Source organism: Monodon monoceros, unplaced genomic scaffold (assembly GCF_005190385.1).
Source record: "Monodon monoceros isolate NGI ecotype Baffin Bay Population unplaced genomic scaffold, NGI_Narwhal_1 Super_Scaffold_13, whole genome shotgun sequence".
NCBI lineage: Eukaryota > Metazoa > Chordata > Mammalia > Artiodactyla > Monodontidae > Monodon > Monodon monoceros.
Genome location: NW_021703769.1, coordinates 27,446,765 through 27,472,489, shown reverse-complemented (window position 1 = coordinate 27,472,489; position 25,725 = coordinate 27,446,765). Strand labels below are relative to the sequence as shown.

Sequence of the window (25,725 nt, the reverse complement as noted above, 5' to 3'; positions counted from 1 at the left end):
AATTCCAACCCAGACAGGCTGGCTCCAGTATGCCCAGAACAGTGAAGAGGGGCAGAAGGGAGAAATATTTAAGGGATCATGTTGGCAGAACAGGTCTGATTGGATGGCAGGTGGGGTTAGGGGGGTGGTGGGGCCTTGTGTCTCCCTGGCAGGACCGGCTACATAATTTGAGGGGCCCAGTGCAGAACGAAAGGGCTGGACCCTTTGTTCAGAACTTATTAAGAATCTAAAGATGGTGACAGCAGAGCATTAAACCAAGTGTGGGACCCTTCTAAGCGTGGGGCCCTGTATGACTACAGAGGTCACACACCCGTGAAGCTGGCCGGCCCTGCTTCCAGGTTTCTGGTCCAGGTGCCTGGTCAAGGTGGGGCAATTCCCAGGGATGGAATAATCCAGAAGAAGTTCACTTGGAGTGGAGTAGGGGAGGAGAAAATGAGGAGTTCCGTTTGAGACCTAGGAGGTCACGTCCAGAAGGTGACTGGGTCTGGTGCTCAGGAGGGAATTCGGGGCCAGGAGTCCACAGCACAGAGCACGCTGGTTACCAAAGACCCTTCAGGTCCAAAGTTCAATGTTGCCTCTAGGCTCCCTGAGCTCGCTAACCGACCCCAGATGGCATCTTTCCAGTTTCCTCTCTGGGTCTAGGCACCAGCTCCCCCTGCCTGCTGCCACCTGGGTACTTGCTGCTTCTCGTGGGACTGGCTGGTTCCCATTTCCCAGAATGCCAAGAGGCCACTTTGTAAAACCTCCGTCTCCTGGCTAGGCCTATGCCCAGACTACCTCCGACACTGGTCCTGAGGTCCTGTGTTCAAAGATTCTCAGCGGCCTGACAGTTTGTAAACTTTCCCTAGAGCTCTCCTCTGCAAGATCTCAGGAGACCTGGTGGAGCCTGTTTACGCCCTCCGCCCTCCGACTGAGGAGGAGGTAGCTTTGGCCCCAAATGGTGATCTGCCCGAGGCCTCCCAGCGTTGTGCCAGCTGGGACTTGCCCTGGCGCCACAGCCCCATGGCAGCTCTACGGCATCCCACCTCCTGCCCCTCATCAGTCCGACAGAGGGAGCCTGGCTCAAGCATTCACTCACTCACTCACTCACTCATTCATTCATCTGACAGATATTATTTACTGAGAACATGCTGTATATCAAATGCTGGGAACAGAGGGAGATAAGTAATTACACAAGTCATTAACCTCTGAGCACCTTGAGGAGGGTTAAGATAAAGGGGTAGGGCTCCAAGAGGGGCGGGTCTGGTTTGAACAGGGCTGAGGGGGCCGTGTAATCATGTATCAGTTCTCCGGCCTGTAGCATTTCCCAGAGGCGGCTACACTAACGCATTTCCCATCCTGCAAGCTCCTCTTGTGACAATGACACTCCTCCATCAAGGGATGGTGTCTACATTCCTGCCTTGAACCTGGGCAGACCCCATCCAATAGCATAAGGCAGAGCTTCCACTGAATGCCTTGCACGGCTAGGTCATAAAAGGCGATGTAACTTCCACCTGGCTCTCTGAGGGCATGTGCCTTTGTAGCCACCATCTGATTTCAACTTCATGAGAGAATGGAACAGACTGTCCAGCTGAGCTGCTCCTGAATTCCTGACCCACAGAAACCCTGAGAGATACTACATGGTTATTTTTGTTTTAAACCACTAAGTGTTGGGGTCATTTTCTGGCAGCCACAGTAACTGGAACACTGATGAAAGGTGGGGGTGAGGGCATGTGGACAGCAGTGTCCTGGACAGAGAAAGCAGCATAGGCAAAGGTCCTGAGGTGAGAAGGAGGTGCTACAATGAAGGTACAGAGGTTGGCAGGGCCATCTCCCAGGCTTTCCAGAAGTGTTCTTTTGATTCTACCTGCATTTCTCCTGTGAACAGACAATCCTATTTGCTCTTCTGTGCAGAGAGGCATTCTGTGTTAGTGCAATTATGGGGCCCATGTCTATTTAATTAAGCCCTAGGGAGTGGTAGAAATTAACATTCATTCTTTCTTGCAATCAATAGGATTAAATGCATTGCCTGTGCCAGGAGCTTCCCTTGTCACATTGGTGCCCACGAGGAGGTGTTAATGCTCCCTCCAGTGCACAGATGAAGAGGCTGAGGCTGAGGGGCAGGCGTCCTCACACACTGCCTTGACAGGTACGTGGGAGGAAGTGGGATGGGCTCTGGGGCCAGCATGGCTGTTGAGCCTGCCCACCTTTGCCACTTCCGGGTCAAGCCCCTCCAGGCTGTGTGACTTTGGACAATTCACTTTCTTTCTCTGGGTTTCAGTTTTCTCCTCTGTAAAATGGGGAGGATAATAACGCTGGCCTTACTGAGATTATCTCGAGGCTCAACCTACACAATCTTAATGATAGCTGCCCTTACTCTGGGCTCATCTGCGCCCAGCACTGTGATAAACTCGTGACTCACATTAACATCCTTCTTTCTTGCAAGGGCAGAGGTGGTGTGACCCCCTTTACAGTGGAGACAGTGGAGGCAGAGGTGGGCAAGCAGGGCTCCGTGAATGCTGGTGGCTGATGACCAGCTGCCTTTCCTTTTCCTGCCAAAGCCTCACACACCTGGTTTCATGTTCTCAGTCCCCCGGATGAGCCCCTACTTTGCTGCTGTCCCAAGCAGCCTGCCCACTTCAAAACGCCATCAGGATTTGGGAAGACAAAGGGAAAAAAAACAATACCAAACAGCCGGATAAGCCCCCACTCTGGGAAAACAAGCAGAGAAAGCCAGAAGGCAGCCCACACAGGAAGGGCCCAACCAACTCCTGGGCACCTTCTGTCCAGCAACCAGGTCCCCCAAGGACAAATCCTTGCCCCTGTGGTGTTTACATTCCAGCAGGGTGGGGGAGGGGAGGTACATAATAACTGTGACACTGATGACAACAACAACCAAAAACATTTATTTAGCGCTCACCTTGTGCCAGCATTGCTGTAACTCAATTTTCAAACCCTATGAAGTGCATGGTATTATTTCTCTCTGTTCACCAAGAGGAAATGGAAGCACAGAGAGGTTATGCGACTTGCCCGAAGTCACACAGCTGATAAGTGGTGGAGCCAAGATTTGAATCAGTAAACAAGTTAACAAGTAAATCAAAAATTCCTCAGTCCCCACGCGCAGAACTCATATACATTCCTCATGCAAGAGATGGGATTTACCCAGCTTACACACCAGGGTATGGAAGCCGAGAGAGGTGAAGTTGCCCACCCAAGGTCTCAGGGCCAGTAGTTGGGGCAGGAGGATTTAGAGCCAGCTGCCGCTAACTCGGGCACTGCTGCACCCCAAGCTCTTCTCCCCAAAATCTACTGCCCCAAGACAGGACAATCTCTCATTACTGTCACAGCAACGGAGCCAGGGCCACCTTAAGGCCCAATGTCCCTCCAGGCCCTGAGGGAGAAAGGAGGATGGGGGCCGCTCTGGCTGGGGCGCCCACTTCCCTGTCTTTGCAAGGATGTTCTCTGTCTCTAGAAACAGATTGAACTGGCTGCCTCCTCCCCAGCCTCACCCATCTGCCCCCCTCCCCTTTGCTCCCTGTAAGGTCACTTCACTGTGTTCCAAGGCTAACTGGGAATCAAAGGGGGGAAGGTGGAGCGGGGAGAGAAGGGGAAGGCGTTGGGGGCTGAAATTTGAGATCCCAGCCTCCCTGTGGGGGGAGGTTGGAGAGAGAGACACAGAGAGACAGAGACAGGAAGAGAGAATTCAGTTGCCTTTGGTTTTCCAAAGCGGGCAGCTTGGGGGTTTGTGTGTGCGCGTTGTTTTCTTTCCTCCGCTCAGGCAGGGAGGCCAGGCCTCCCCTGGATAATCCAAGGACTCAGAGGCGAGGCAGGCAAGCCAGTGCGGACAAGAGTGAGGAGGCAGGAAGGGAAGGGGGAGGAAGGGAGGTGAGGGGTGTCTGGGGCGGGAGCCTGAGGCGGTGGGAGGAAGCAGAGCAGCTGTGGTACTCGGAGCAAGTACAAATAGCCGCCTGGACAGAGCTCTGGCCAAACAGGGCTTCGCAGCTGCAGCGGCTGTGCAGGCGGGACTGGCCACTGTTGGCCACGGTGGGTGCAAACTGGGCAGGGAGACAGGCGGTGGACAGGCACGGCCCCTGGGCTCTGACCTGACACCCCTCGCCACCACATCTCTGGATGCCTTCTCGGCCAGCCATGCTGCTGAGTGGCCTCCTCCTCATCGTGGCCACCACGACTGTGGCCCAGCGGAGGGGGCAGGAGGCCGGCGGGCGCCGCCGGGCACACCGAGTCCAGCATGGCCAGTGCAGCTACACCTTCGTGCTGCCCGAGCCTGAGCCCTGCCCGCCCGAGCCCGAGGCCTTCGGGGGCTCCAACAGCCTCCAGAGGGACTCCCCGGCAGCCGCACTGAACCTAGGGGACTGGCCGACCCAGCGGGTACGACAGCTGGAAAAAATGCTAGAGAACAACACACAGTGGCTGCAGAAGGTAAGGGCTGGGCCTGCAGGAGGGTGGTGCGCAGCGAGCAGCAGGTGACACATCTACCCCAGAGGCCTGCCCTGGACACACATGGCCAGGCTGATAGGTCCTTTGTCTCTGAATTGTACGGGTTGGGATGATGAGGCCCAGAAAGAGAGGAGCCTGAGGCCACACAGCAAGACTGGGCGGAGTCAGAGCTGGAAACCTGACTCCCTAACTGCCATTCATTCATTCATCCGATTAAGGGCCAGGCCCATCCTAGGCGCTGGGGATACAACAGTAAACAGAACCGTACATCCCTGTCTGGACTAGTGGAAGAAAGAGGCAATAAAGAGATGAACAATAAATATCTATTCTGTCAGATGGTGAAGCAAAATGAAAAAGGGAAAAAGGCAAGGAATGACCAGAGGTGACTATTTGAGGTCAGATAATCCGAGAGGACTTCTCGGAGGAGGTGACGTTTGAGCCCAGAGAACAAGCAAAGTGATGAGGCAACCCAGGAAGGTATCTGGTGGGAGGGCATTCCTGGCAAAGGGATCAGTAAGTACAAAGGCTGTGTGGTGGGAATGTAGTTGGGTTACCTGGGGAACAGCAGGGTGGCCAGTGTGGCTGGAGCAGAAAGGAGGAGGACAGAGGGGTGAGGGACAAAATCCGAGAGATGAGGGGAGGGAAGACCATGTTGGGCCTTGGAGTCCACTGGGAAGGATTTTGGCTCTTTCTCTGAGCATCACAGGAGCCATTGCAGGGTTTTGAGCAGGTGAGAAACACCTGATTTAGTCTTAACAGAATAGACTGTAGGAGAAGATTCGATGCTGGGAGCCCAAAGAAGAGACCACTGCAGCCACCAGGCAAGAAGTGATGGAGGTGTGGAGCAGAACAGAGCTGGGGGAGGGGGTGTGGCCGTCAGGTTCTAGTATATTCTGAAGAGGGCGTGAATGGGCTCTGCTGATGAATTGAATATGGCGTGGCAGAGATCAAGGAGTTGAGGACCCCACTGCCATTTTGGCCCAAGGCCAGGGCCACTCTAGGGTCTCCTGTCCTCATACTTTCAGCAGACACTCTGAGCACCCTCCATGTGCCAGGCCCTAGGCAAGACACTGAAGTACAGAGGTGAACGAGGCAGGTTTGGCCCTGGGTGGGGTGGGGGCGGAAAAGGCATCCTGTGGTGTCCAAGATGGGGAGCAGTCCCTCCGTACCCATGGTTTCCAAATCTTTCAGATCATTTGCCCGATCAGCAAACAATGCTTCGCTCCCAGAGTACACGCATATTTATTTAGAATTTACGCACGTGCACCCATATTAATATACTATGTACAGGGTATGAGACAAATGAAAATGGAACTTTAAGAAGATAAGATATGGGGCTTCCCTGGTGGCGCAGTGGTTGAGAGTCCGCCTGCCGATGCAGGGGACGCGGGTTCGTGCCCCGGTCCGGGAGGATCCCACATGCCGCAGAGCGGCTGGGCCCGTGGGCCATGGCCACTGGGCCTGCGCGTCCGGAGCCTGTGCTCCTCAACGGGAGAGGCCACAACAGTGAGAGGCCCGCGTACTGCAAAAAAAAAGAAAAAAGAAGATAAGATATGACATCATGTAAACTGAAGTTCTGGTGGTTTCCTCCTGTTTCCCAAAGGATTGCCTTCTGCATACCCTGGGTTGGTCCATCCCCCAGGTGGAGAGGTTGCTCTATATGTATCTAGTCAAGCTGATTTATGCACACACTCAAATACACACTTAACCTCCTGTTTCATTCCTGCCCTGGCCATCTATCTCCCTAGCCCCCCACTCACCATCTTCCCATAGTCCCTGCCTTTTTGCCCTCCACCCCTCCTGCCCTGCAGCACTTCCAGCTGCCACCATCCCACCCCTGGATTCCCCTTCAAGGGAGCTCTTGGCCTCATACACCAGAGCCCAACCCAGGGGGCTCCATGCTGCCTTGAAATCTGTGTGTGTCTCTTCAGGCAGCTGTTTCCAGTCCCATAAGTGTCGTGCCAAACCTCACCTCCTCCTCAGGCCTCCATCTTCACCCCCTGTCCATCATCTCACCAGACCATGGACCTCCTACTTCAAAGAGAAATGGGGCCTGCCCCACACTTGCAGATTCACCTGTGCACCCACCAGTCCCCAGGGCCTTTCTCTGGCTCAGAGGGAAGTGTTCCTCCATGAGCCAAGGCCACTCTTCCCTACCTGCAGGTTCCATCCCTTGCAGCCCCTCAACCTCCTCAAACCAACCATGCCCTCCTGTGTCTCTAACAACACCTCCCTCTCTGCTGTTCCTTCCCCTCAGTCTTTAATTGCATCCAAGTATCTCCCATGTTAAAAAAGAAAGAGAACGTAGAGAATGAGGAGGAAGGAGAACAAGCCCCTTCTCCAACCCCCACACCCTCTGACGTCTGGCCTGTCTCTCAGAAATCCACAAGCTCTGCCTCCACTTCCTCCTCCACTCTCTCGTTTCCCTAAGCAGCCTCCCACTTCCCACTTCCAATGGCCACGGCTCAGTCTTCATCTTACTTGACTTCTTGGCAAATTTAATATTGCTGACCAATATCATCCTTCTAGAAAGAGTCTCCATCAGCCAGTCCTCAGCTGCTACTCCGACTACTTTCCGTACCTCCACCCAGGACCAGCCACCTCCATCTCCTACCTGTATGGTCGTCATGGCCGCTGCCCTGGGCTCCATTTCCACCCTGACCCCCATAGTTCATTCTGCACTCAGCAGACAGAGGGGTCCCGTTAAAACCTAAGCTAGATCCTCTCCTCAAAACCCTCCTGGGACTCCCATTCTCTTTAGTTATTCTCTTATTGAACAAAAATCCTTACAGCCTGGAACACCCCTCACCCAGACACTTCTGTGGCTCACTCCTGACCCACCTCAGGTCTAGTGCTTAAATGTCACCTCCTCAGAAAGGCGCTGCCTGTCCCCCCCATTTAAAGTAGCCACAATCCTTCTGCCACTCTCTATCCCTTTACTCAGCTTTGGTTTTCTCCCTTAACACCTACCACCACCTGTTCTTAAAAGCATTCTTTTTGGTCTGTGAGCCCCAAGAAGGGAGGAGCCATGTCTGTTTTGTTCACTACTGGGTTCCCAGGGCCTAGAACAGTGCCTGGCACATAGTAGGTGCTCAATACATGTCTGTTGAATGCATGAAAGCATGGATGCACAATGGTCCTCCAATCTCTTAGGCCACTCCTGCTCCTTTCCCCACCCTGAAATGTTGGTGTTTCCTAGGACACAGTCTCCATTCTTTGCTTCCTCTCACACTTCGTGGCACAATCCACAGGGCTGCCCCTGTCACTTCCAGCAGCACCGTCTCCAACCTGCCCCCCAGTGACACCCAACCAACATCTGATGGGCTCCTGATCTCCTCTCCGAGGGCTCACAGTATCTCAACTCCAAAGCTGCCTGAAACTCAGCTCTTCCCTCCCCTGCCCACCTGTCCTGTTGAAGACATTACCACCCAGCCAGTAGGTCATCTATGGCCCTGGGGAGTCCTTCACCCCCAACTCACCCCCAGGCAGCAGGTCCCATCCATCCTGTTGCCTCAGCTTCTCAGGCCATCCTCCTGTCTTCCTGGCCACTGCCCTGGCTCAGGCCTTGTCACCTCTCCTGTGGACACTTCTCTCACCTCCCACCTGCTTTTTCTCCCCCAGGTCTCACCCTCTCATCCATCTTTGACTCCCCTGGGTGTCTAGTGCTTGGATGACATTGGCTGAGCCAAATGATGGATTTAAACCAACGGTTTTCAGGTTAGGCGGTCACTCGCCCCTTTATCTGGCAGTGGAGTGTCCTCTCCAGGTATCTGTCCACGTATCCTGATAATCCCAGGCAGGGGTCACCATGGAACACCATGGGGCTAAAGAGTACTGATGTGGGAATCAGGTGGACCTGAGTTCACATCCCGGCCCCAGCACTTACTTGCCACGTGGCTGTTGATAAGCAAGGCTCAGTTTTCCCTTCTGCAAAGTGGAGAGAAGAACGGTATGTTAAGGGGTGGCGCACCACTCACAGCCTGCTGCCCGGCTACAACATATGAAGACGTGGGGTAGCTCACCTGGGCAAGGATACAGTAGCTCAGTAGGCTTTTACTCCATTCAACATCGTCTCTATTTGGAGCTCTGCACCACTGGGTGGGGGAAGCTCAATCCTTGTCAAGTCAGTCCAAGGGTGGCAGGTAACCTTGGGGCAGGGAGTGTCACTTGTCCCTGCTGGTATTCTCGGGGCTCCCCAATCCTGCCTGGTCTCTGTTGGGGTCCAAGCAGAGGTTTGTTGTGCCATCTCCTGGGTACCCTTGGGTTGAGTGCCCCCTTCATGCCCTTTGGTCTTTGGGTTACTGCCAGGTCACCCTGTGCCGGTGGAGCCTGCCACAAGGTCAGACCCATTGGCAGTCACTTTCCTCTGGACCCTGTCACCTCCTGGGCACCAGCATAGCCTGGAATGTGAGAGCCCCATATCTGGAGCCCAACTTCTGGGATTCGGGACCCCTTCTGCCCCTTTCTGACTGTGTGACCTGAGGCAAGTTGCTTCACCTCTCTGAGCCTCAGTTTCCTCACCTATAAAACGTGGTGACAACACTATCTACCTTTATGAATATTTAATGAGATGATGCATATGAAGTCCTTTGCCCGGCACCAGGCGTACAGTAAATTCTCAATCAATGTTGGCTGTTTCTATTAGGAGTTCTCCCTGGAAAGAAACACAAATCCTGCAATTCTTGAGTTCTTCCTCTCCCAGATGAGACATGTGGCCCCTGGCTCAGAGATACAAGGCCCCTGAACAGTCATCTCTCTCCCTCTGGTCAGGGATGCTTGCTACCTTCTGTGACCATGACCTGCCTCTGGCTCTTCTCTTGTGTATTCTCTTGGTCTGGGCTTATCTCACAGTATTTGAAATTTGAGGGCCTCTTTTTGGCTTCTGCTGTAATCTCCCAGAAGAGAAAAAAAATGAGTTACAAAATATTCTCATCACCATCGCCATCAGGGATGACCAGGGATGACTGGGGAGGACTGGCCTCCCAGACTGAGCTCTCAGCAAGATTCGTTCAGCTGGGACGGCACAGGGAAGAGCCTCCCTGTTGCAAGCTCGCCATAGCCAATACCTGCTCAGCCCATGCCCCCAACCCCTCTCCCTGTTCCCAGTATACAGGCGAGCAAACTGAGGCCAGAGAGGGGAAGGAACTTGCCAGAATGGCACAGCAGCGAGACCCAAAGTCCAGCTTCCTTCTCCAACTCTGCAGGGTGTCAACGAGGTGGAGGAAGCCCGATCTGAGACAATGGGGTGCTCCCTTCTGCCTCAGAGTTCCCAAATCCCCAACACCTACTCTCTTCTTGCAGCACTCTGCTGTGGTGTCCTCCTGCCTACGCTCAGGGGGCACGGGGGTGCCCCACCCCCGCTCCCTCTCCCCCATCCCCACTCCCCTGCAGGTACCCCTCCCCTCCCCTTCCTTCTACTAGTCTCCTCTTCCTCTTCCCTCTCCGTCCTCCTGGAACCTCTGCCCAATGACTCATGTCTGGAGCCGGCTATCAGCTCAGTGGGATGCACATCAGCTCTTGGCTCTGCTCCACCACTTCATCTGGGTGAAGAGCTGCAGCAGGAATGTTGGGGGGATAGGGGTGGGTGGGACAGAGCCAGCTGGAGAGCAGGCTTCCCTCGCTGGGCCGTGCATGCCAGTGGTTAGCGCCTGGCTCCTGTGTCCACCTCAGATTAGCCCTGGGAGCCTCAGCTGCAAGATGGAGAGTGAAAGGTCCTACTCCTGACATTTGATGTAGGGTCAAGAGAGGCAGCGTCCAGAAAGCATCTACCCATAGCAGGTGCTCGATAAAGCCCCACTCTTGTCCTGTCATGCCCTCAGCGCCCCAGGCCTCCCAGCCAGGAAGTGCCATACTTGGCCCTCTCCCTTACCCCCCAAGGAGACCCGTTCCTTCACATGAGGAGCGTGAGGAAACACAAGTCCCCAGGCTCCCATCCCACCCCCAGCATCTGAGGGTAGCAAAGCTTCTGCGGAGAGCGGGGCAGACTCTGAACCCGGAAAGCGTGGAGCCCTCCACTTTCTTACCTGTACCAAGAACTGCTGGCCCTCTCTGCCGATCTCTCTGTGTGTCTCTGCCTCTCTCTGTCTCTGTGTCTGTCTGCCTCTTGTCCTAGGGCTCTCACGGTGGCCTGACTCGCTTTCTCTAACTCCGTGGGTGCCTCTGTCACTCTTATTCTCTCTCCTGTCTGGCTGGCATCTACCTGAGTCTCTCCCAGTCTCTTGCTCTGGTTTCCCCTCACCCCTAGGCCATCCATCCCTCCTGCCTCTACCTCCCCGGTGTCCACATGCTCTGTCCACACTGGAGGACCCAGGACACACTGGCCCGATGGCTAGCACCCCACCCCTCAGCCAGGCTCAGCTGGGGCCTCTTTCTCTTCCCCTTCTGCACCCAAAGCCAAGCAGGGAAGGGTCAGAGGCTGGGCAGGAGCCCCTCAGCCTCTGCTGTTCGCTCCAGGTCCCTGACGTCAAACCTCAGAATAACTCGGTCCCTCGGCCCAGCGGTCGCGAGGCCTTGCCTGGCTGAACAAGGATCGAAAGTGCATCCAGCGGGAGCTCAGCGTGGGGTCCTGGCCCAGCCCAAGATCCTCCCAAACTGGCCGGGGCTCCCGGCTGCCCTGGCCTCCCCAGGCTGCCCGTAAATTCTTGGCATTTTCAGCCTTCGGTTATCCAAACAAGAAATGAATCTTGGTTGCCGAACAAAATGTCTTGAGGTTTGATTTCCTAACCTCACCGCTGGCTCCTCTAAAGTGTTTGGGGCTGGGGAAGGGGGTGGGGAGAACAGCATCTACTTCTTGGAAGAATGGGGTTATTGTTCCAAGGAGGGAACCTAGAAATGGATTGCACAGATGCCCTGGGCGTAGGGATGACCAGGGAGCAGAGGCAGTGTAGCCCCTCATGCAGGATTCCCCAAAGGAGCAGGCCATCCCATACGGGCAGCTTCTGGCTCTCTCCTCCCGGGCCCCAGAGCTTGGCCTGGCTGGGATACACACAGACCCCTTCCCCTTCACTCCTTGGGCAGGAAATGTGAGAAAACAGGCCCCAGGTCTGCCCCTCAGCCTGAAGCTCTGCCCGGACTCTGGCCTCTGAGCATTTGCTTAACCCCAGAGTCAGCTCTGAAATGTCTGGAATGGAGCCTGAGTCAGGGGTCATGTCCCAGGGGGGCCACCGACCAGCTGTGGGCCCTGGGGAAGCCACCTGCATCAAGTAATTCCTCTGCAAAGTGGAATTTAAAATCCTGCCTCCCAGAGAGAGGGTAAGATAAAGAAATAGAACAGGAGTTATGGCCAGCATTTATGGAACACTTCCTCTGTGCCAGACACTGTCCTATGTGCCTTGTGAGAATTATTGCACTGAGTTCTCACAATGAGCCTAAGATTGTTTGCCCATTAACAGATGAGGAAACTGAGGCACCAAGAGGTGAGGTGACTTGCCCAAGGTCACAAGACCAGGAAGGGTGAGGTCAGGTTCACACTCAGGCTGTCTGATGCCAGAAACCACGCTCTCAACACAATAAACAAGACATGCCCATTGTGACCTGGCCCCTGGGTACCCAACTGGGGCCTGGGGAACAGAGAGGCCCTTGGCCATCACAGGGAAAACTCACAGGTGCTAGATTTTCCCCTTCTCCCAGGAGGCCCTCAGCCAAAGAGAACTTCTCTAGGGCTCTTTTGCCAGAGTAAATTCAGCTAGCACCTCAGCCATCAGGGGCAGCCCTTGAAAGCTGAGGGAACCCTGAACTTCCGTCTAGGCGTCATCATTGTCACAACCTCCATCCTTGGCCCAGGGCCTGGGGTAAATCCCACAGAGACTGAGCGTGGGCCTTGGGGCTCCACTGACTCAATTTGAATCACATCTCTACTGTTTGCTGGGTGTGTGTCCTCAATCACTTTGCCAGTCTGTGCCTCAGCTTTCTTGTCTGTGAAACAAGGACACTAGTAGAAGCCGCTTTGCAGGTTGCCGTGGAGATTAAATGAATTAATATACATGCAGGGCTGAAGACAGTGCCCGGCATAGAGTCAGAGCCCAGGGAAGCCAGCTGTTGAAAACATGCTTGGGATGCTCGGCACAGGAGGGCAATCCATCTTGGAGTCAGCGCAGGAACCCAACCAACTTCTCTGTGTCCCGCCTTGTGTGATCTTGGGAAAGTCCCTTTTTCTCCTCCCTGGGCCTCAGTTTCCTCATCTGCCAAGTGGGGAGCATGAAAACAAGTACCTCAGGTGAGGACAAAATGAAGTAAAGCATGCAGAGATCTGGTGGGGCCTGCAGGCTAGGAGATGACTGGGGACTCTTGAAGCTGAAAGCAAAACGGCTTCCTTTGGACAGAGGAACAGAGCCTCAGAAGCTCATGCTGGCGGAGCCTTGTGGCCCTTTACTCCCGACTCCAGTCCAACAGTCGTTGGTCTACCAAGTAGGGCTGAAGGATGGAAGGTGACTCCCAAGCAGCTGAGGGGAACCCCCATATGAAAGCTCTGCAGAGACTGTAAATGGGTCCCCCAGGCACAGAGATGAGCTAGGGAGAGGCTGTAAATAAAGCGGCCGGGGTCATGCTGACCTAGGGTCCAGCTTCAGCTCTACCTCTTGCCAGCAGCCCAGTTGTTTTTCTCAGCTTTTGACGAATTTTCAGCGTGCAAAAATTGGGAAATACGGAAGTGTGTAAAGACAGAGGGAAAAAAATCACCCAATCCCCTGATCATCTCCTGGTTAGTTTCCTTGCTGTTCATTCTATGCATTTGAAATTTTTACTGAGATGCTTTAGATGTATGAAAAGGTAGAGAGAAAAATCAGATGAAATTTCTTGTCCCCACAACCCAGCTTAAGAAACAAAACCTTACCAACCTACTTAAGCCCCTCACCCTCTCCTGCCTCCTTCCCCCACCAGAGATGGCTACTGTGAATTCTGTGTTGATGACCTTCTACTCCAGGTCCCTCCCTAACCGATGTATATTTGTTTCCTGTATAAGTGGTCACACTGTCTATCTCTTTCTACAATTTGCTTTTGTTCACTCGACCTTGTATCTGTGAGATTTATAGCTCTGCAAGTGTGGGAAAAGCCTGAGTCACAGTTTTTCCATCTGTAAACTGGGGACAATGGTGAGCACATGCCTGAGTTTGCTGTGAGGCCCAAATAACTAGTGCATGCGGAGGTCCGGGAGTGTGTCTGGCGCTGGGTCTGCTTGCAGGGAAGTGGGAGATGCTGTTATTGCTTCTTCTCTCTTCTGGGGTGAATGCGTTGCTGTGGCTACTCCACAAACAGGACTGTCTCTGTGCCAGGCACTATCATACGTGTTTTACAAACATTGACTCATTGAACCTCATGATACCCTAAAAGGTGAGGACTGTTATGATCCCCATTTACTGTGGGGAAACTGAGGCCCAGAGAGTTCACACATCTGGGAAGTGAGGGAGGTAGGCTTGAACCCAGGCAAGCTGGCTCCAGACCTCACACTCTTAATCACTACACTGACTGCCTCTCCATGCCACCCATTTTACAGATGAGCACACTGACCCTGGGTGGAGGAATGACTCGACTACATTCACCCCAGCGTCATTGGCAGGGACAATCTTGTGGTGACAGGACACACAGCATGTCAGAAACCTTATGAAAAATCCATGCGTCCTTACAGTTCTGAAGCTCTGGGATTATGTGCAGACATACAGGCCTGCACACGTGCACACAGGCACCGTTCTGAACTTAATTTGCCAGGTAGAGTGTTCATTCCTCCATGCACTTCATCACCCCCTCCATTGATGCTTACTGCAAGCTTACACGCTAGGCGCTGTGCAGGTGATGACGGTTCAGCGTAAGCAAGGAAGGCTTGGTCCTTCCCCTCTGGGAGCAGAGGAAGAGACACTAACCTAGTACTTTCTCATGTGTAATGATAAACCATGATACATGCTGTGAGGGAGGGGCTCACCTGTTCTAGGAGTGGATAATAGGGGGCCCAACCTTGATGGAGGAAGGACAGAGGACAGAGCTGAGATGTAAAGAGTGGATTAGCAGTTCCTAGGCAAGGAAGAGAAGGGGAAGACATTCCAAGCACAGGGAATGGCAAGTGCAAAGGCCCTGAGGTGGAATGGAGCAAAAGGATTTTGAAGGAGTGAAAAATGTTTGGTGTGGCTGTAACCCAGAGAGTCAGCAGAGTATGGCCAAGATGAGACCAGCGTGTTCATCAGGGCCCAGACCCAACCTCCCTGGGCCTGACCCTGCTCTCGAGGCTTTCGGGTGCTGGAAACTGATGTGGCCACTTTCTGTCCTGCCCCCAGTGATGGGCAGTGGCAATGGACATCTGGACCTGCTCCTCCCCTCTTTGCCTGACCCTGGTCCTATCCCTGTCACCCTGTCTTCAGTGTCAGCCTTGCCCACCAGAGATGGGGGATGGGGGGGATGGGTGAGGGAAAGAGCTTAGCCATTGGATTCAAATCCTCATTTACCAGCTGTGGGTAATGCTTGGCCTCTCTGGGCCTCAGTTTACTCATTTGTCAAGGGTGGAGCAATCTCTCCTTTCCTCCAGGCTGCTGGGGATCAGAGTTATACACCAGAGTTGCGCAGGCAGGAAAACCTGTTGCCGCATGGGGAGACACCCCAGCAAGGCCTCCTTCCATCTAGAACACACTTGACTCCATTCCCCCAGGTGGAGCTGGGGCTGGGAGGGGAGCTGGGGTTACTGTCACATGATCACTTCAGTCAAGCCAGCTTTGAAGTGCAGCCTGGGAGAGTTACTCCCAGACAGCCTGGATTTGCCCTTGATGAGCTGTCTGTCCTTGGACAAGTTGCTTAACTTCTATGTGCCTCATCTGTAAAATGGGTTGATAGTATCTCCTACCACAGAGGGTGGGATTTAATACACATAGAGGTTAGAAGAGTGTCCAGCACACAACAAGCACTAAGTAGACACTTGCCAAGCAAAATGGACACACCACCCCACTCTGGGTAAGGGCTGGTGCACAGGTGGCAGGGAGGTGAGTGACTGCAAGAAATGTGCTTCTTCACTTCCTCTTGATCAAACTCCCAATTCCTACACTTGGGAGAATAAGGAAGCCTCATCCACTGGGCCTCATTGTAGACAATCCTTCCAAGATCAAGGTTTAGATACAGACAAGCACAAAGGGATAGCTGAACCTGAGGCCAGAGCCCTGGCAGCTCCTTCCCAGCTTATGAGAAGCACCCCCGCCAGCCCCTCTGCAAGGAGGAATCAACGAGCCCCATTTCCTGATGAGGACACTGGGGCTCAGAGAAGCTCCCTCACTGGCTCAGAAAGCAAACACCAAAGCTGTGATTGGACCAGCGCCTGACTCTCAGTGCCATGCACCAGGCCCACACCGGACTCAGCGCTCCAGCTGGAAGGTGCCGGGAATCGCAGCTTGAGCTGAGAGCTGAAAAGCGCATTCCTCCTCAACAGCCCGCTGGTCCCTGACACTCTCCACTCCTGGCTCCCTGCCCACTCACTCTGCTTACTCTGAGCCCTGACCCAGAAGAAAAGCAACAGAATCTCCTGCAGGGAGGAAAATAGCCTAGGAAGTCTGGGCCTGGCGGCTCAGGAAAAACAAGACAACCCCCTCTGCCTTGAGCCAAGGGGTCAGGGCCTGTGTGGGCCCCGAGGGGACGGGAGGGGCTGCAGCCAGGCAGAGGAGGAGCAGCCAACCTTGGCCGTCAGGCTCACAGCCACAAAGTTAGTTCCATTGGGAAAATGAGGAAACTGAAGCCTGGGGATGACAGGGCAGGATGTGATGGGCCAGGCAAAGGGGGCAGGGCCGCGAGAAAGAGGGTCTAACTTCTGTGACCTCTGCGAAAGCAGTGCAGTAGTTCCGGTCATCTATTGTGTCATAATGCATCACCCTAAGATGTTCAGCAAGTTAGAGTAACCACAAACATTTATTATCTCGCACAGTTTCTGAGAGTCGGGAATCGGGAGCCCCTTACCAAGGTAGCTCCAACTCGGGTTTTTTTCCATGCAGTTACACTCAGATGTCAGCCGGGGCTGTGGTCATCTGAAGGCTTGACTAAGGCTGGAGGATCAGCCCCTAAGGTGGCCCCAGCACAGGGCCGGGAGAGTGGTACTAGCTGGTGGCGGGAGCCCTCTGTTCCTCTCCAGATGGGTCCCTCCTCAGGGCTGCTTGAGGGTCCTCAGGACATGGGGGCCAGCTTCCCCCAGAGCAAGAGATTCAAGAGGGGGCAAAGCAGAAGCCACAATGTGACGATGTCACCACGGACTCACCACCAACATCTCTCCAGTGTCCTGTTGGTCACACTGGCTAGGCTGACTACACTGGGGCATGAGTACTGGGAGGGTGATTGGGGCTGCCTTGAAGTCTGGCTGCTATAAGCAGCCAACTGGAGTGGTGAAGGCTGTGGTCTCAGGAGCCCGAAGGCCTGGGTCCCAAGCCAGCCTCTGCCACTCCCAAGCTGTGAGACTTGGGGGACGGGCTCATCTTCTCTGTGCTTCTTCTCCTCATCTGTGAAATGGGAGCGATGAGACCAAGGACTAAACGGGCTAAGTAAAGCCCTTGGGGCCACACCTGGCACCCCTCCTCAAGCAGGAACCAGCCTTCCCTGGTTACCACTCTCTCCCCAGTGCCCCGCAAGAGTCCTGGCACTTCTGAATGAGTGTGTTGAACAGACGAATGGGTCCCGAGACTGTGTCAGGTTTCTGGAACATTTCCCCTGCAGATACCACAAGCTGGCTCCCTCCCTTGCCGTGGGCCTCCCTCAGCTCCTGCACCCCTGCCCTCCAGTCTCTGTGCGGCATTTCTTCCCCTTTTCTTCCTGTCCTTGGACCAGTGGTCTCCCCACACTCTGGCCCTCTGGCCATACCTCTCACGGGGCTCCAGGGGCAGCTGGGGCTGGGTTAGGACGTCCAAACTTATTTCTAGCAGCCAAACAATGATTCAGTGGAAATCCGGTGCTCCTTACATAAAATGGACCTATTTGTTCTTTTTAACAAATAGTTTCTGAGCACCTCTTATGTGCCTGGCACTGTTAGAGGCACAGAGGGCGTGGCCATGAACAGGGCAACCCTGCGCTCCTGGGGCTGATATTCCTGTGGGGGAAGAGACAAATAGGAAATGACCGCAGTGATTTCAGATGCGTGACATGCTGTGAAGAAGCCACAGTCATGGCAGGTGGAGTAGGGCTGGGGTGCAGTTACCTTTGATGGGGTGGCCAGGGAACGCTTCTCAGAGGAGGTGACACTTATGGGCAGACCTGAAAGTCAGAAGGGAGCTGACAGGAGAAGCTCTGGGAGCTCCTGAGATAGGGGCGCGTGGATGTGTGTTGGAGGATTGGAGTAGGTAACACCCTGGCTCAGGGCCCCTCCTCCAGACGCAGTGTGGGAACCACAGACACAGCCTCTGCCCAGAGCAGTTTGTCCACATCACTAGTGTACACACCCTTAAACTCGGCAGTTCTGGTTTAAGGGATTTATCCCCAAGCAGCCTTGCAAGAGAGTTAATGACAAGTGGACAGGATGTTCCCAGCAGCCCTGGTGTGATGACAAAAGCCTGGAAATAACCTACAGCCCAGCTGTAAGCAAACAGTGGGAGGCTGTTAAAACAGCAAGGCGAGTCTCCCTGGATGAATCTAGAACAATCTCCAAATTATATTAAGAAAAAAGACGCAGGGTGCAGCATGGTGAGCTGACATTTTTATAGACTAAAAGCAGGGGGATATAAGCATACTTACTGCTGGTACATGCTTAGAGTTTCTCTGAGAGGAAACCTGGAAGCCCCTTCAGTGGCCTGTGAGTAGGGGAAACAGGACAGGGCTTATATTACCCATTCGAAAAATTTAAATTAAAATTACAAAAATTTGCGTTTAAATTGAAACACATACACAAAACCGTCAAAGCTCTGACCTTCCAGATGTCCATATGTCTGGCTAGACAGGGCAGTAGCTCCTGTGTGTAACTTCCTGCAAGTTACTTTCCCGATTGGGGCCTCAGTTTCCCTGTATGTGAAGTGGGGCTGGGCTGACTGGACCCTGCATGTCCTCCAGGCTCACCAGGTCTCTGCTCCTGTATCCCTCCCTGCCTGGGGCCCAGTGCCTGAGGGGCCCCTGCTGAAGCCCTTTCTCCTTCCTTAGGCTCTAATCTCTGCCCTTCCTCCCCTGGGGCCAAGGTTCAGCCTGTCCTGCTTCACCCTAATTCCCATCCCAAGATGGGATGCTCAAGAAATAGTTTCTGAGTGAATACATGAATGAAACTCAGAGGGTGAGGGATTAGCTTGAGGAAACACATTTATTATTATAACGCATTTTTAAATGGGACATTTTATAGAAGCTTGTGTTGCTAGGTTTGTTTTATATTGAGATATAGTCTCAATATGTGGATACAGTGAAATTCACTCTTTTAATGTACAGTTCTATGAATTTTGACAAATGTATATAGTCATGTAACCACCATCACATGATATAGAATATTGCCAGCACCCCAAAAACTTCCCCTATGTCCCTTTGCTATGAATCCCTACCCCCGGGCCCTAGCCCCTGACAACAAGGAATTCTGACTTTTCCAGAAAGTCATATAAATAGAATCCTACAGTATGTAGCCTTTCAAGTCTGGCTTTTTTCGTGCAGCGTAATTGGAGATGCCCCCGTGTTGTCGCATCAGTAATTCATTCCTTTTTATTGCTGAGCAGAGTTCATTGGATGAATGGAGCACAGGTGTTTACGCATTTACCAGTTGAAGTCTTTTTCATTTAGATAATGCAGGAGAAAAGCTGGCTTGAGCAGATCCCCTTGGCCACTGAGGCTGCTCATGCCTACATGCTCATCCCTAGTGTGTCCGAGGTAGCCTCCTTCCTCCCCCAGCCCCTGCCTGTCAAAACTCCTTTCTTTTCCTTCAAGGCCCTTTTCAAATGCCCCCTCCCCGACAAGGAGCAGGGTTTACTGTCCCCGTGTCACAGGTTGGTAAAGTGAGGCTCAGAGAAAGGTAGCCCTCACCTGCTAGAGGTCCACAGCTAGAGCGTAGCAGAGCCGGAAGTCAAACCCAGGGCCAAGGGGAGAGGGAGTAGCTCAAGGGCCAAAGATCAGCCTCTTTGCAGGCCAGAGGGGTGGTGGGAGTTCAGAGCCCCATTACCCCCATCTCAGCTCTGAGAGTTTACCAGCATGAGGGTGGCAGAGAATGGGGAGGTCCAGTCCTGCATGGGGAGGCGGCAGCGTGGCAGATCCTACCAGGGCCTGTTTCTCCACGGGGGTCCTTCCTCCACCCTTCCAGCTGGTGCCTGAGCCCAGGCTGGGCCCAGCGCCCACCACACAAGCTGACATCAGTCACCAGAGCTGCGGGCTGGCTGAGCGGTGCCCACATTACCCATCCTAGGGCCCATGAGCATGCGTGGCAAATTGGGTGATGGGCCGCAGCTGTGGGTGGCCTTCGCCCCACCCAACCATTGGCAGCCACAGGACAAGTGGGGGACTAATAAGAGTGCTTAAGGAGCTCCCATTGCTCGAGAGGATCCCAAGCTACCCTGCTCTGCAGACCTGAGGAGTCTTGGAACACAGCCCACCAGCTGGTGACCTTCGGCAAGTCTTCTGGGTCTCAGTTTGACCATCTGCAAATGAGACTCTTGGGGGAGAGGCTTGAGAAGGTCTCATGGCTGGAATAAACTTGCTGTTTGTGTGGAGCAGAAGCTCAGGGCCTGGGAGTCTATATTTTAAACCAGCCTTGTGACACATGGGATAGTCTGAGAGCAGCCTCAGTATAGCTCTGCTTACCCTTGTGCACATGAATGCACGCTGGGCCACATGTTAGAATCCCCAGAGTATTGATAGAGGCATGGCGGGGAGGCTGACCTGTGGGTATGCTGGCAGCCTGGCCCAGGGTTCAGGGAAGTGAACAGATTGGCAACTCACATTAGGATCATAGTGACCAGAACTTGCTAGTGGATTGAGTGCGGTGGGTGACAGAAAGAGTCAAGGATGGAGTCTGGGTTTGGGGCTTAAGTAATGAGTGAGGCCATTTACTGTGATGGGAAAGAGGGAGGAGAATGGGGTGGACAGGCAGGGACGGGGTGCTGTGGGAGCTGGGGAATCAAGGGTTATATGTTGGATGCTTCTGCCTGAGATGCTTTTGGAAGCCCGGGTGGTGATGGCAAGCTGGTGGGACATTCAGGGGAGAAATCCGGGTGGGATGGAGACCGCGCGGTCAGCACCTAGGGGGATGTGAAAATCCTAGGACCCACTGGAGTGGCAGGACCCTGATGCACCTGGGGCCTTGGGCACTTTGCCATCTGGTCCTGGGTGGAGCTTATGGATCCTTTTTCAGACTACTACTTTTTTGTTTTTTTGGGTTTTTTTGCATTACGCGGGCCTCTCACCGCGGGGACCTCTCTCGCCGTGGAGCACAGGCTCCGGACGCGCAGGCTCAGCGGCCATGGCTCACGGGCCCAGCCGCTCCGCGGCATGTGGGATCTTCCCGGACCGGGGCACGAACCCACGTCCCCTGCATTGGAAGGCGGACTCTCAACCACTGCGCCACCAGGGAAGCCCCAGAATATTACATTTAAATGCATAAAATAAAAGCCTAAGAACACCCAGTGATAATGCGATTATAATCAAAACATTAAAAGTTAAATCTGTGCCATAGCTGTCACATTATCCAGTGGTGGGTTTGAGAATGTCTGTCATTCTGAAGTGATGATCAGTATCATATTTTAAGATACTGTAACATCGGTGCTGTGATGTGAAAATATTTGTGATTTCTATTGGTAATGAAGTTGTACAATCAACCAACAGTGCTATGATTTGGGGCCTGTGCTCATAATTGAAGGAAATACCAAATTTTAATTACAGGTTAGTGAACAGAAATGTAACTTTTCTCTCAGCCAAGTTCACGGACCCCCTGAATTCTCTTCACAGGCCCCGTGGTCCCCCATTAAGCACCCTTGACCTAGGGAGAGAACGTAAACACCCTTGACGAGGGCCCAGGATGGGGCTCATGAGAGCTCCCTAAGAAGCCTGAAAAAGGAGGACTCAGAGAGGGGGTGATGGGAGGGGAGGGCAAAGGACAGAGGAGGGGAGAAGGAAAACTCAAGGAGGGTACATCTGGGAAATACTTCCAGAAAAAGGGAGCGGCCATATGGGTTGACTGCTGCTGAGGTGGAGAGTAAGCTGAGGGCATAGAAGTGTCCCCTGACCCTCCCTTGTCAAGGAGGGTTATAACAAGGTGCGTTAAAGAGTGAAGGGGCTCCCTGGGGCTGGGGATAGGTCGGCGGGTGCACAGGATTCAACAATATGGATTGTATTTTTTTCTTGAGTGTGGTAAATACACAGACTTTATTATACTATTCTTTATGCTTTTGTGTGTGTGTATGAAGTACACCATAATAATATTATTAATTTTTTTTAAAAGATGGGGACTTCCTGGTGGTCCAGTGGTTAAGACTCCATGCTTCCACTGCAGGCGGCAAGGGTTCGATCCCTGGTTGGGGAAAAAAGATCCCGCATGCCACAGCCCCAAAATTAATTTAGTTATTTATTTATTAAAAATAAAAAAATTAAAAGGTGAGCGTGGGAATGGAGGTGAAGATGGAGACAACTTGTTCAAGAAGTTTTGTTGTTTGGGGGAGCAGAGAAACTGGAGACACAGATAGAGGCGGCTGTGGAGTCAAGGATATTTTTTTTCTTTAATTTTTAGCTGGGAGCCCTTGGAGCACATGTGTGTGCTGAGGGATGGGGGGCGTTGATGGTGCAGAGGAGGAAAGAAGGGGCCAAAGGGACAAAGGCTTGAGAAGCTCGGATGTACTTGTCTCCCTGGTCCTCAAGTCCCCTTTGTGACCTCTGCACCATGGGTTCTCACACTTAAGCGAGCATCAGCTGGCTGGGCCTCTCCGCAGAATTTCTGATTCAGTAGGTCTGGAGTGGGGCCTAGAAACTTGCATTTCTCACAAGCTCACTGGCGATGCTGCCACAAGGACTACAAGTTTGGAACCACTGCTCTAATCAACACCACTTGCGCCCCCTTCAGGATTTAACGTTGCACTACAATGGACCATGCCCCTTCTAAAGCACTCAAGGGAGGAAGGTATGGGAGCAGACACTTGAGATGGAAGAGACTAAGGAAGAAGCAGCTGGAACCTGACCCCCAGCCAAGGTCACTGCCTCTCTCTTGGAAGCACCAGTCTTCCCAGGGACCCTGGGAGCTGCCCTTTTGGACCTCCTGGAAGGCTGACAGGAGAAGGGAAGGAGCCAGGGCTGGGGGATAGAGACTGTGGCAAGAGGCCAGCAAGTGTGCCAAATGGAGATGGAGTGGAGGAGGGGCACCGGCTCTCTGCCTTCAGGCACTGAGCCCTGAGAACATGCTGTTCACCTTTGCAATTTGATCCTGGTCTCACACCAGACCAGTTTTCTCCTGCTCTTGGGAAAGAGAGCCGCCCTGTCAAAGAAATGAACATTAGCTTGTCAGATCCCAAAACATCTGAGCTGGGAGAACCCTTGGAGACTGGCCAGTTCAGCTCCATTTCACAGATGGAGGGGGCCAGAAAATAGAAAGTCCAGCTTGGTTGATGGACCTGCAAACTCTTGTACGGGGAAAGATGCATCCCCACTTCCTGCTACTGACTCAGCCCTAGGAAGCTGGGTAACGGGCATGACACTGGGTGCTATGCTCTGACCCTTGCTGCTTCCCCTTTTCATCGACTCATTGAACACATTTTTTTTGAGCACCCACGGTAAGCTAAGCATTGTGCTAGATATGGAGATAAAGCAAGATCAAGCCCCTTGCTTCATGGCACTGACATACCAAGGGTAAATTTTAAAAGGCAATAAACAGATAAATATGTAATACGAAGTCAGGGAGTGATAAGTGGCAGGAAGAGACCTGAAATGACATGAGGGAGTGAGCCTTGTAGATGGTGTGTGAGTGGGGAGGATCCACACAGAGGGAACAGCATGTGCAAAGGCCCTGAGGTGGTTGTGTGCTTGCTCTGTTGGAAGGGTGTTACAGAGGCCAGTGTGTCTGGAGCTGAGTGAGGGAGAGAAGGCAAGGAGAGGAAATCAGAGTGGTAGCAGGGGGCCAGGTCATGAAAGAACCTGCGGTCAGAGAGGATTTTGGCTTTCCCTCTGAGTGAGACAGGAACCCTGGGAGGGTTTTGAGCAGAGGAGAAATGTGATTTGACTTAGGTTTAACAGGATCCCTCTGGCTGCTGAGTGGAGGATGCCCCTGGTTGCTCTATGTCCTTCCATGGGGACATATGGAAGGGACAGGAGCCTTCCCCCAGGCCCTACCCATGACCCCAGCCCACCATCTGTCTCCCCACAGCTAGAAAGGTACATCCAGATGAACCTGAGGTTGGAGCTGGCGCAGGCCCAGCAGCACATGGTCCAGAACCAGACAGCCACCATGCTGGAGCTGGGCACCAGCCTCCTGAACCAGACCACCGCCCAGACCCGCAAGCTGACCGACGTGGAGGCTCAGGTACCGGAGGGTGAGGGGGCAGCACTGGGGGGCCTGTGGAAGGCCAGGCTGGCTCACAGCCCTAGTCATCTTGCCCTGACCCCTGTCCCTGGGTGAGGTCAGGGCCTCCTCTGACCCTGTAGCCTCTTGGGGCTCCTCCCTGATGACCCCGTTACAAAGCTCTCCCACCAGGCCATGAGCCCAGGGTAGGGAGAGGGGGGAGGGTAGACACTGGGTTTGGCTCTTCTGCCTCTGTGACTCCAGTGTCTGGGTCCGTGCTGGGCACTGGGATGAGGGGATGCAGCAGCACACACCCCCCAAAGGACTCACAGGGCTCCAGGGGAAGGTGGATAATAAACAATTCATTAGAACTCAGCGGGCCAGTGACTCTGAAAGAGGAGGCCACAGGGAGCAGTGGAGAGGGAAGGAGAGGACAGGAGTATAAATGAGAGGGTAAGTGACTGGCTGAAAAGACACTGACAAATGGGCACATGTTGTTAAACCCCACTATGTACCAGGCACTGTTGGATGGGGCTGGTTCTAGTTTACAGCAGTAAACAAAACAGGCGTGGATCCCTACGCCCATGAAGCTTCCTTTCTAATGAGCACCAAGAAAACAAACAGGATAAATAACATATGTGTGTGAGACGGTGGTAGCACTAGGGAGAAAGTAGCATGGATGAGATCAGTGGGGAGTGTGTGCCGGGAGTGGTGGGAGGGGCGAGTTGCAAGTTTAGACAGTACGGTCAGGAAGGCACCACTGGGAGGGTAGGATTGGAGCCAGGCTTACTGGGAGAACCTTCCCGACAGGGAGAACGGTATATGCAAAGGCCCAGGGGTGGAACGGTGCTGCCAAGCTCCAGGAGCGTCAGGGAGGCCGGTATGGCTGGAGTGACCCAGGGAGACTAGTGGGCTCAGACAGGTGATGGGGGCAGATGGCATCACAGGGCTTTGCAGGCCACTGCCGTGTGAGGTGGGAGCCACAGGGAGATTTTGAGCATAGGGGCTGCTTTTTAAGTCTGCCTCAGACTACCGAGCAGCCAAGGGCTGCAGGGGGCAAGGGCAGGAGCAGAGAGCCCTGTGAGTAGGCTGGCCCGGGTACGGCGGGAGATGGAGGCCGGGGCCTGCGTGGGGGTGGGGAAGTGCAGGGAAGTGGTCAGGTACCCATTTGGAAGGTGGAGCTGATGGGACCTGCTGATGAATTAGATATGGGGGGGGGGGTCAAGGGTGACTCCTGCTGGGGTCCGAGCAGCAGGAGGAATGGAACTGCCATGCAGTGATGGGGAAGAAGCAGATCATAAGCTCAGTTAGGGTCTGTGAGCGAGTGAGTGAGTGAGGAAATACTGAGAGGGTGGAAATAGGTCAGCAAGTTTCTGGAATGGCAGGGCCCAAGGTCAGGTGTGTGGCTGTTGGCAGGGCTTACATGGGCCCCCACCTCCCCCCACCCCCGCTCGCCGGGGCAGGTCCTGAACCAGACATCGAGAATGGAGGTCCAGCTTCTGGAGACGTCACTGTCCGCCAACAAGCTGGAGAAGCAACTGCTGCTGCAGGGCCACGAGCTCCACCGGCTGCAGGGCCACAGCAGGTGGGCACGGGCACCCTGGCCCTGGACAGACCAGGCCCGGGGCCAGGGCCAGCTGGGACCCAAGTGGGCTTGAGACCGAGGGTGAGCACCAGAGCCAGCCAGGGCTGGGCTCAGGCTGGGGCCGAGGTTGGAAGTTGGACTTGGGCTAGTGCCTAGGCTGGGGGGCGGGGCCAGAGCTAGGGGCCTGGATTAAGACTGGAGTGAGGGGACACTTGGGGGGCTAGGGCTGGAGCTAAAGCTGGGACGTGACCAGGGCTGGGGATCAGACTGAAGCCGAGAGTGAATGCGGACCCTGGGGCTGGCGGCCAGGCAGGCCTGG

The 25,725-nt window shown here is 53.8% G+C and overlaps 1 protein-coding gene across 1 annotated transcript in view; it reads left to right on the top strand.

Annotated features, from left to right (window-relative positions):
- Positions 1–3,619: 3,619 nt before the first annotated feature.
- The window catches only part of ANGPT4 (angiopoietin 4), a 40,380-nt gene continuing 18,274 nt past the window's right edge, over positions 3,620–25,725 (top strand). The window contains exons 1-3 of the mRNA XM_029221359.1: positions 3,620–4,419; positions 23,687–23,842; positions 25,285–25,406. Of these exons, the coding sequence (XP_029077192.1) occupies positions 4,111–4,419; positions 23,687–23,842; positions 25,285–25,406 (587 nt within the window). The 5' untranslated portion in view covers positions 3,620–4,110. The remainder of the gene's footprint in view (positions 4,420–23,686; positions 23,843–25,284; positions 25,407–25,725) is intronic.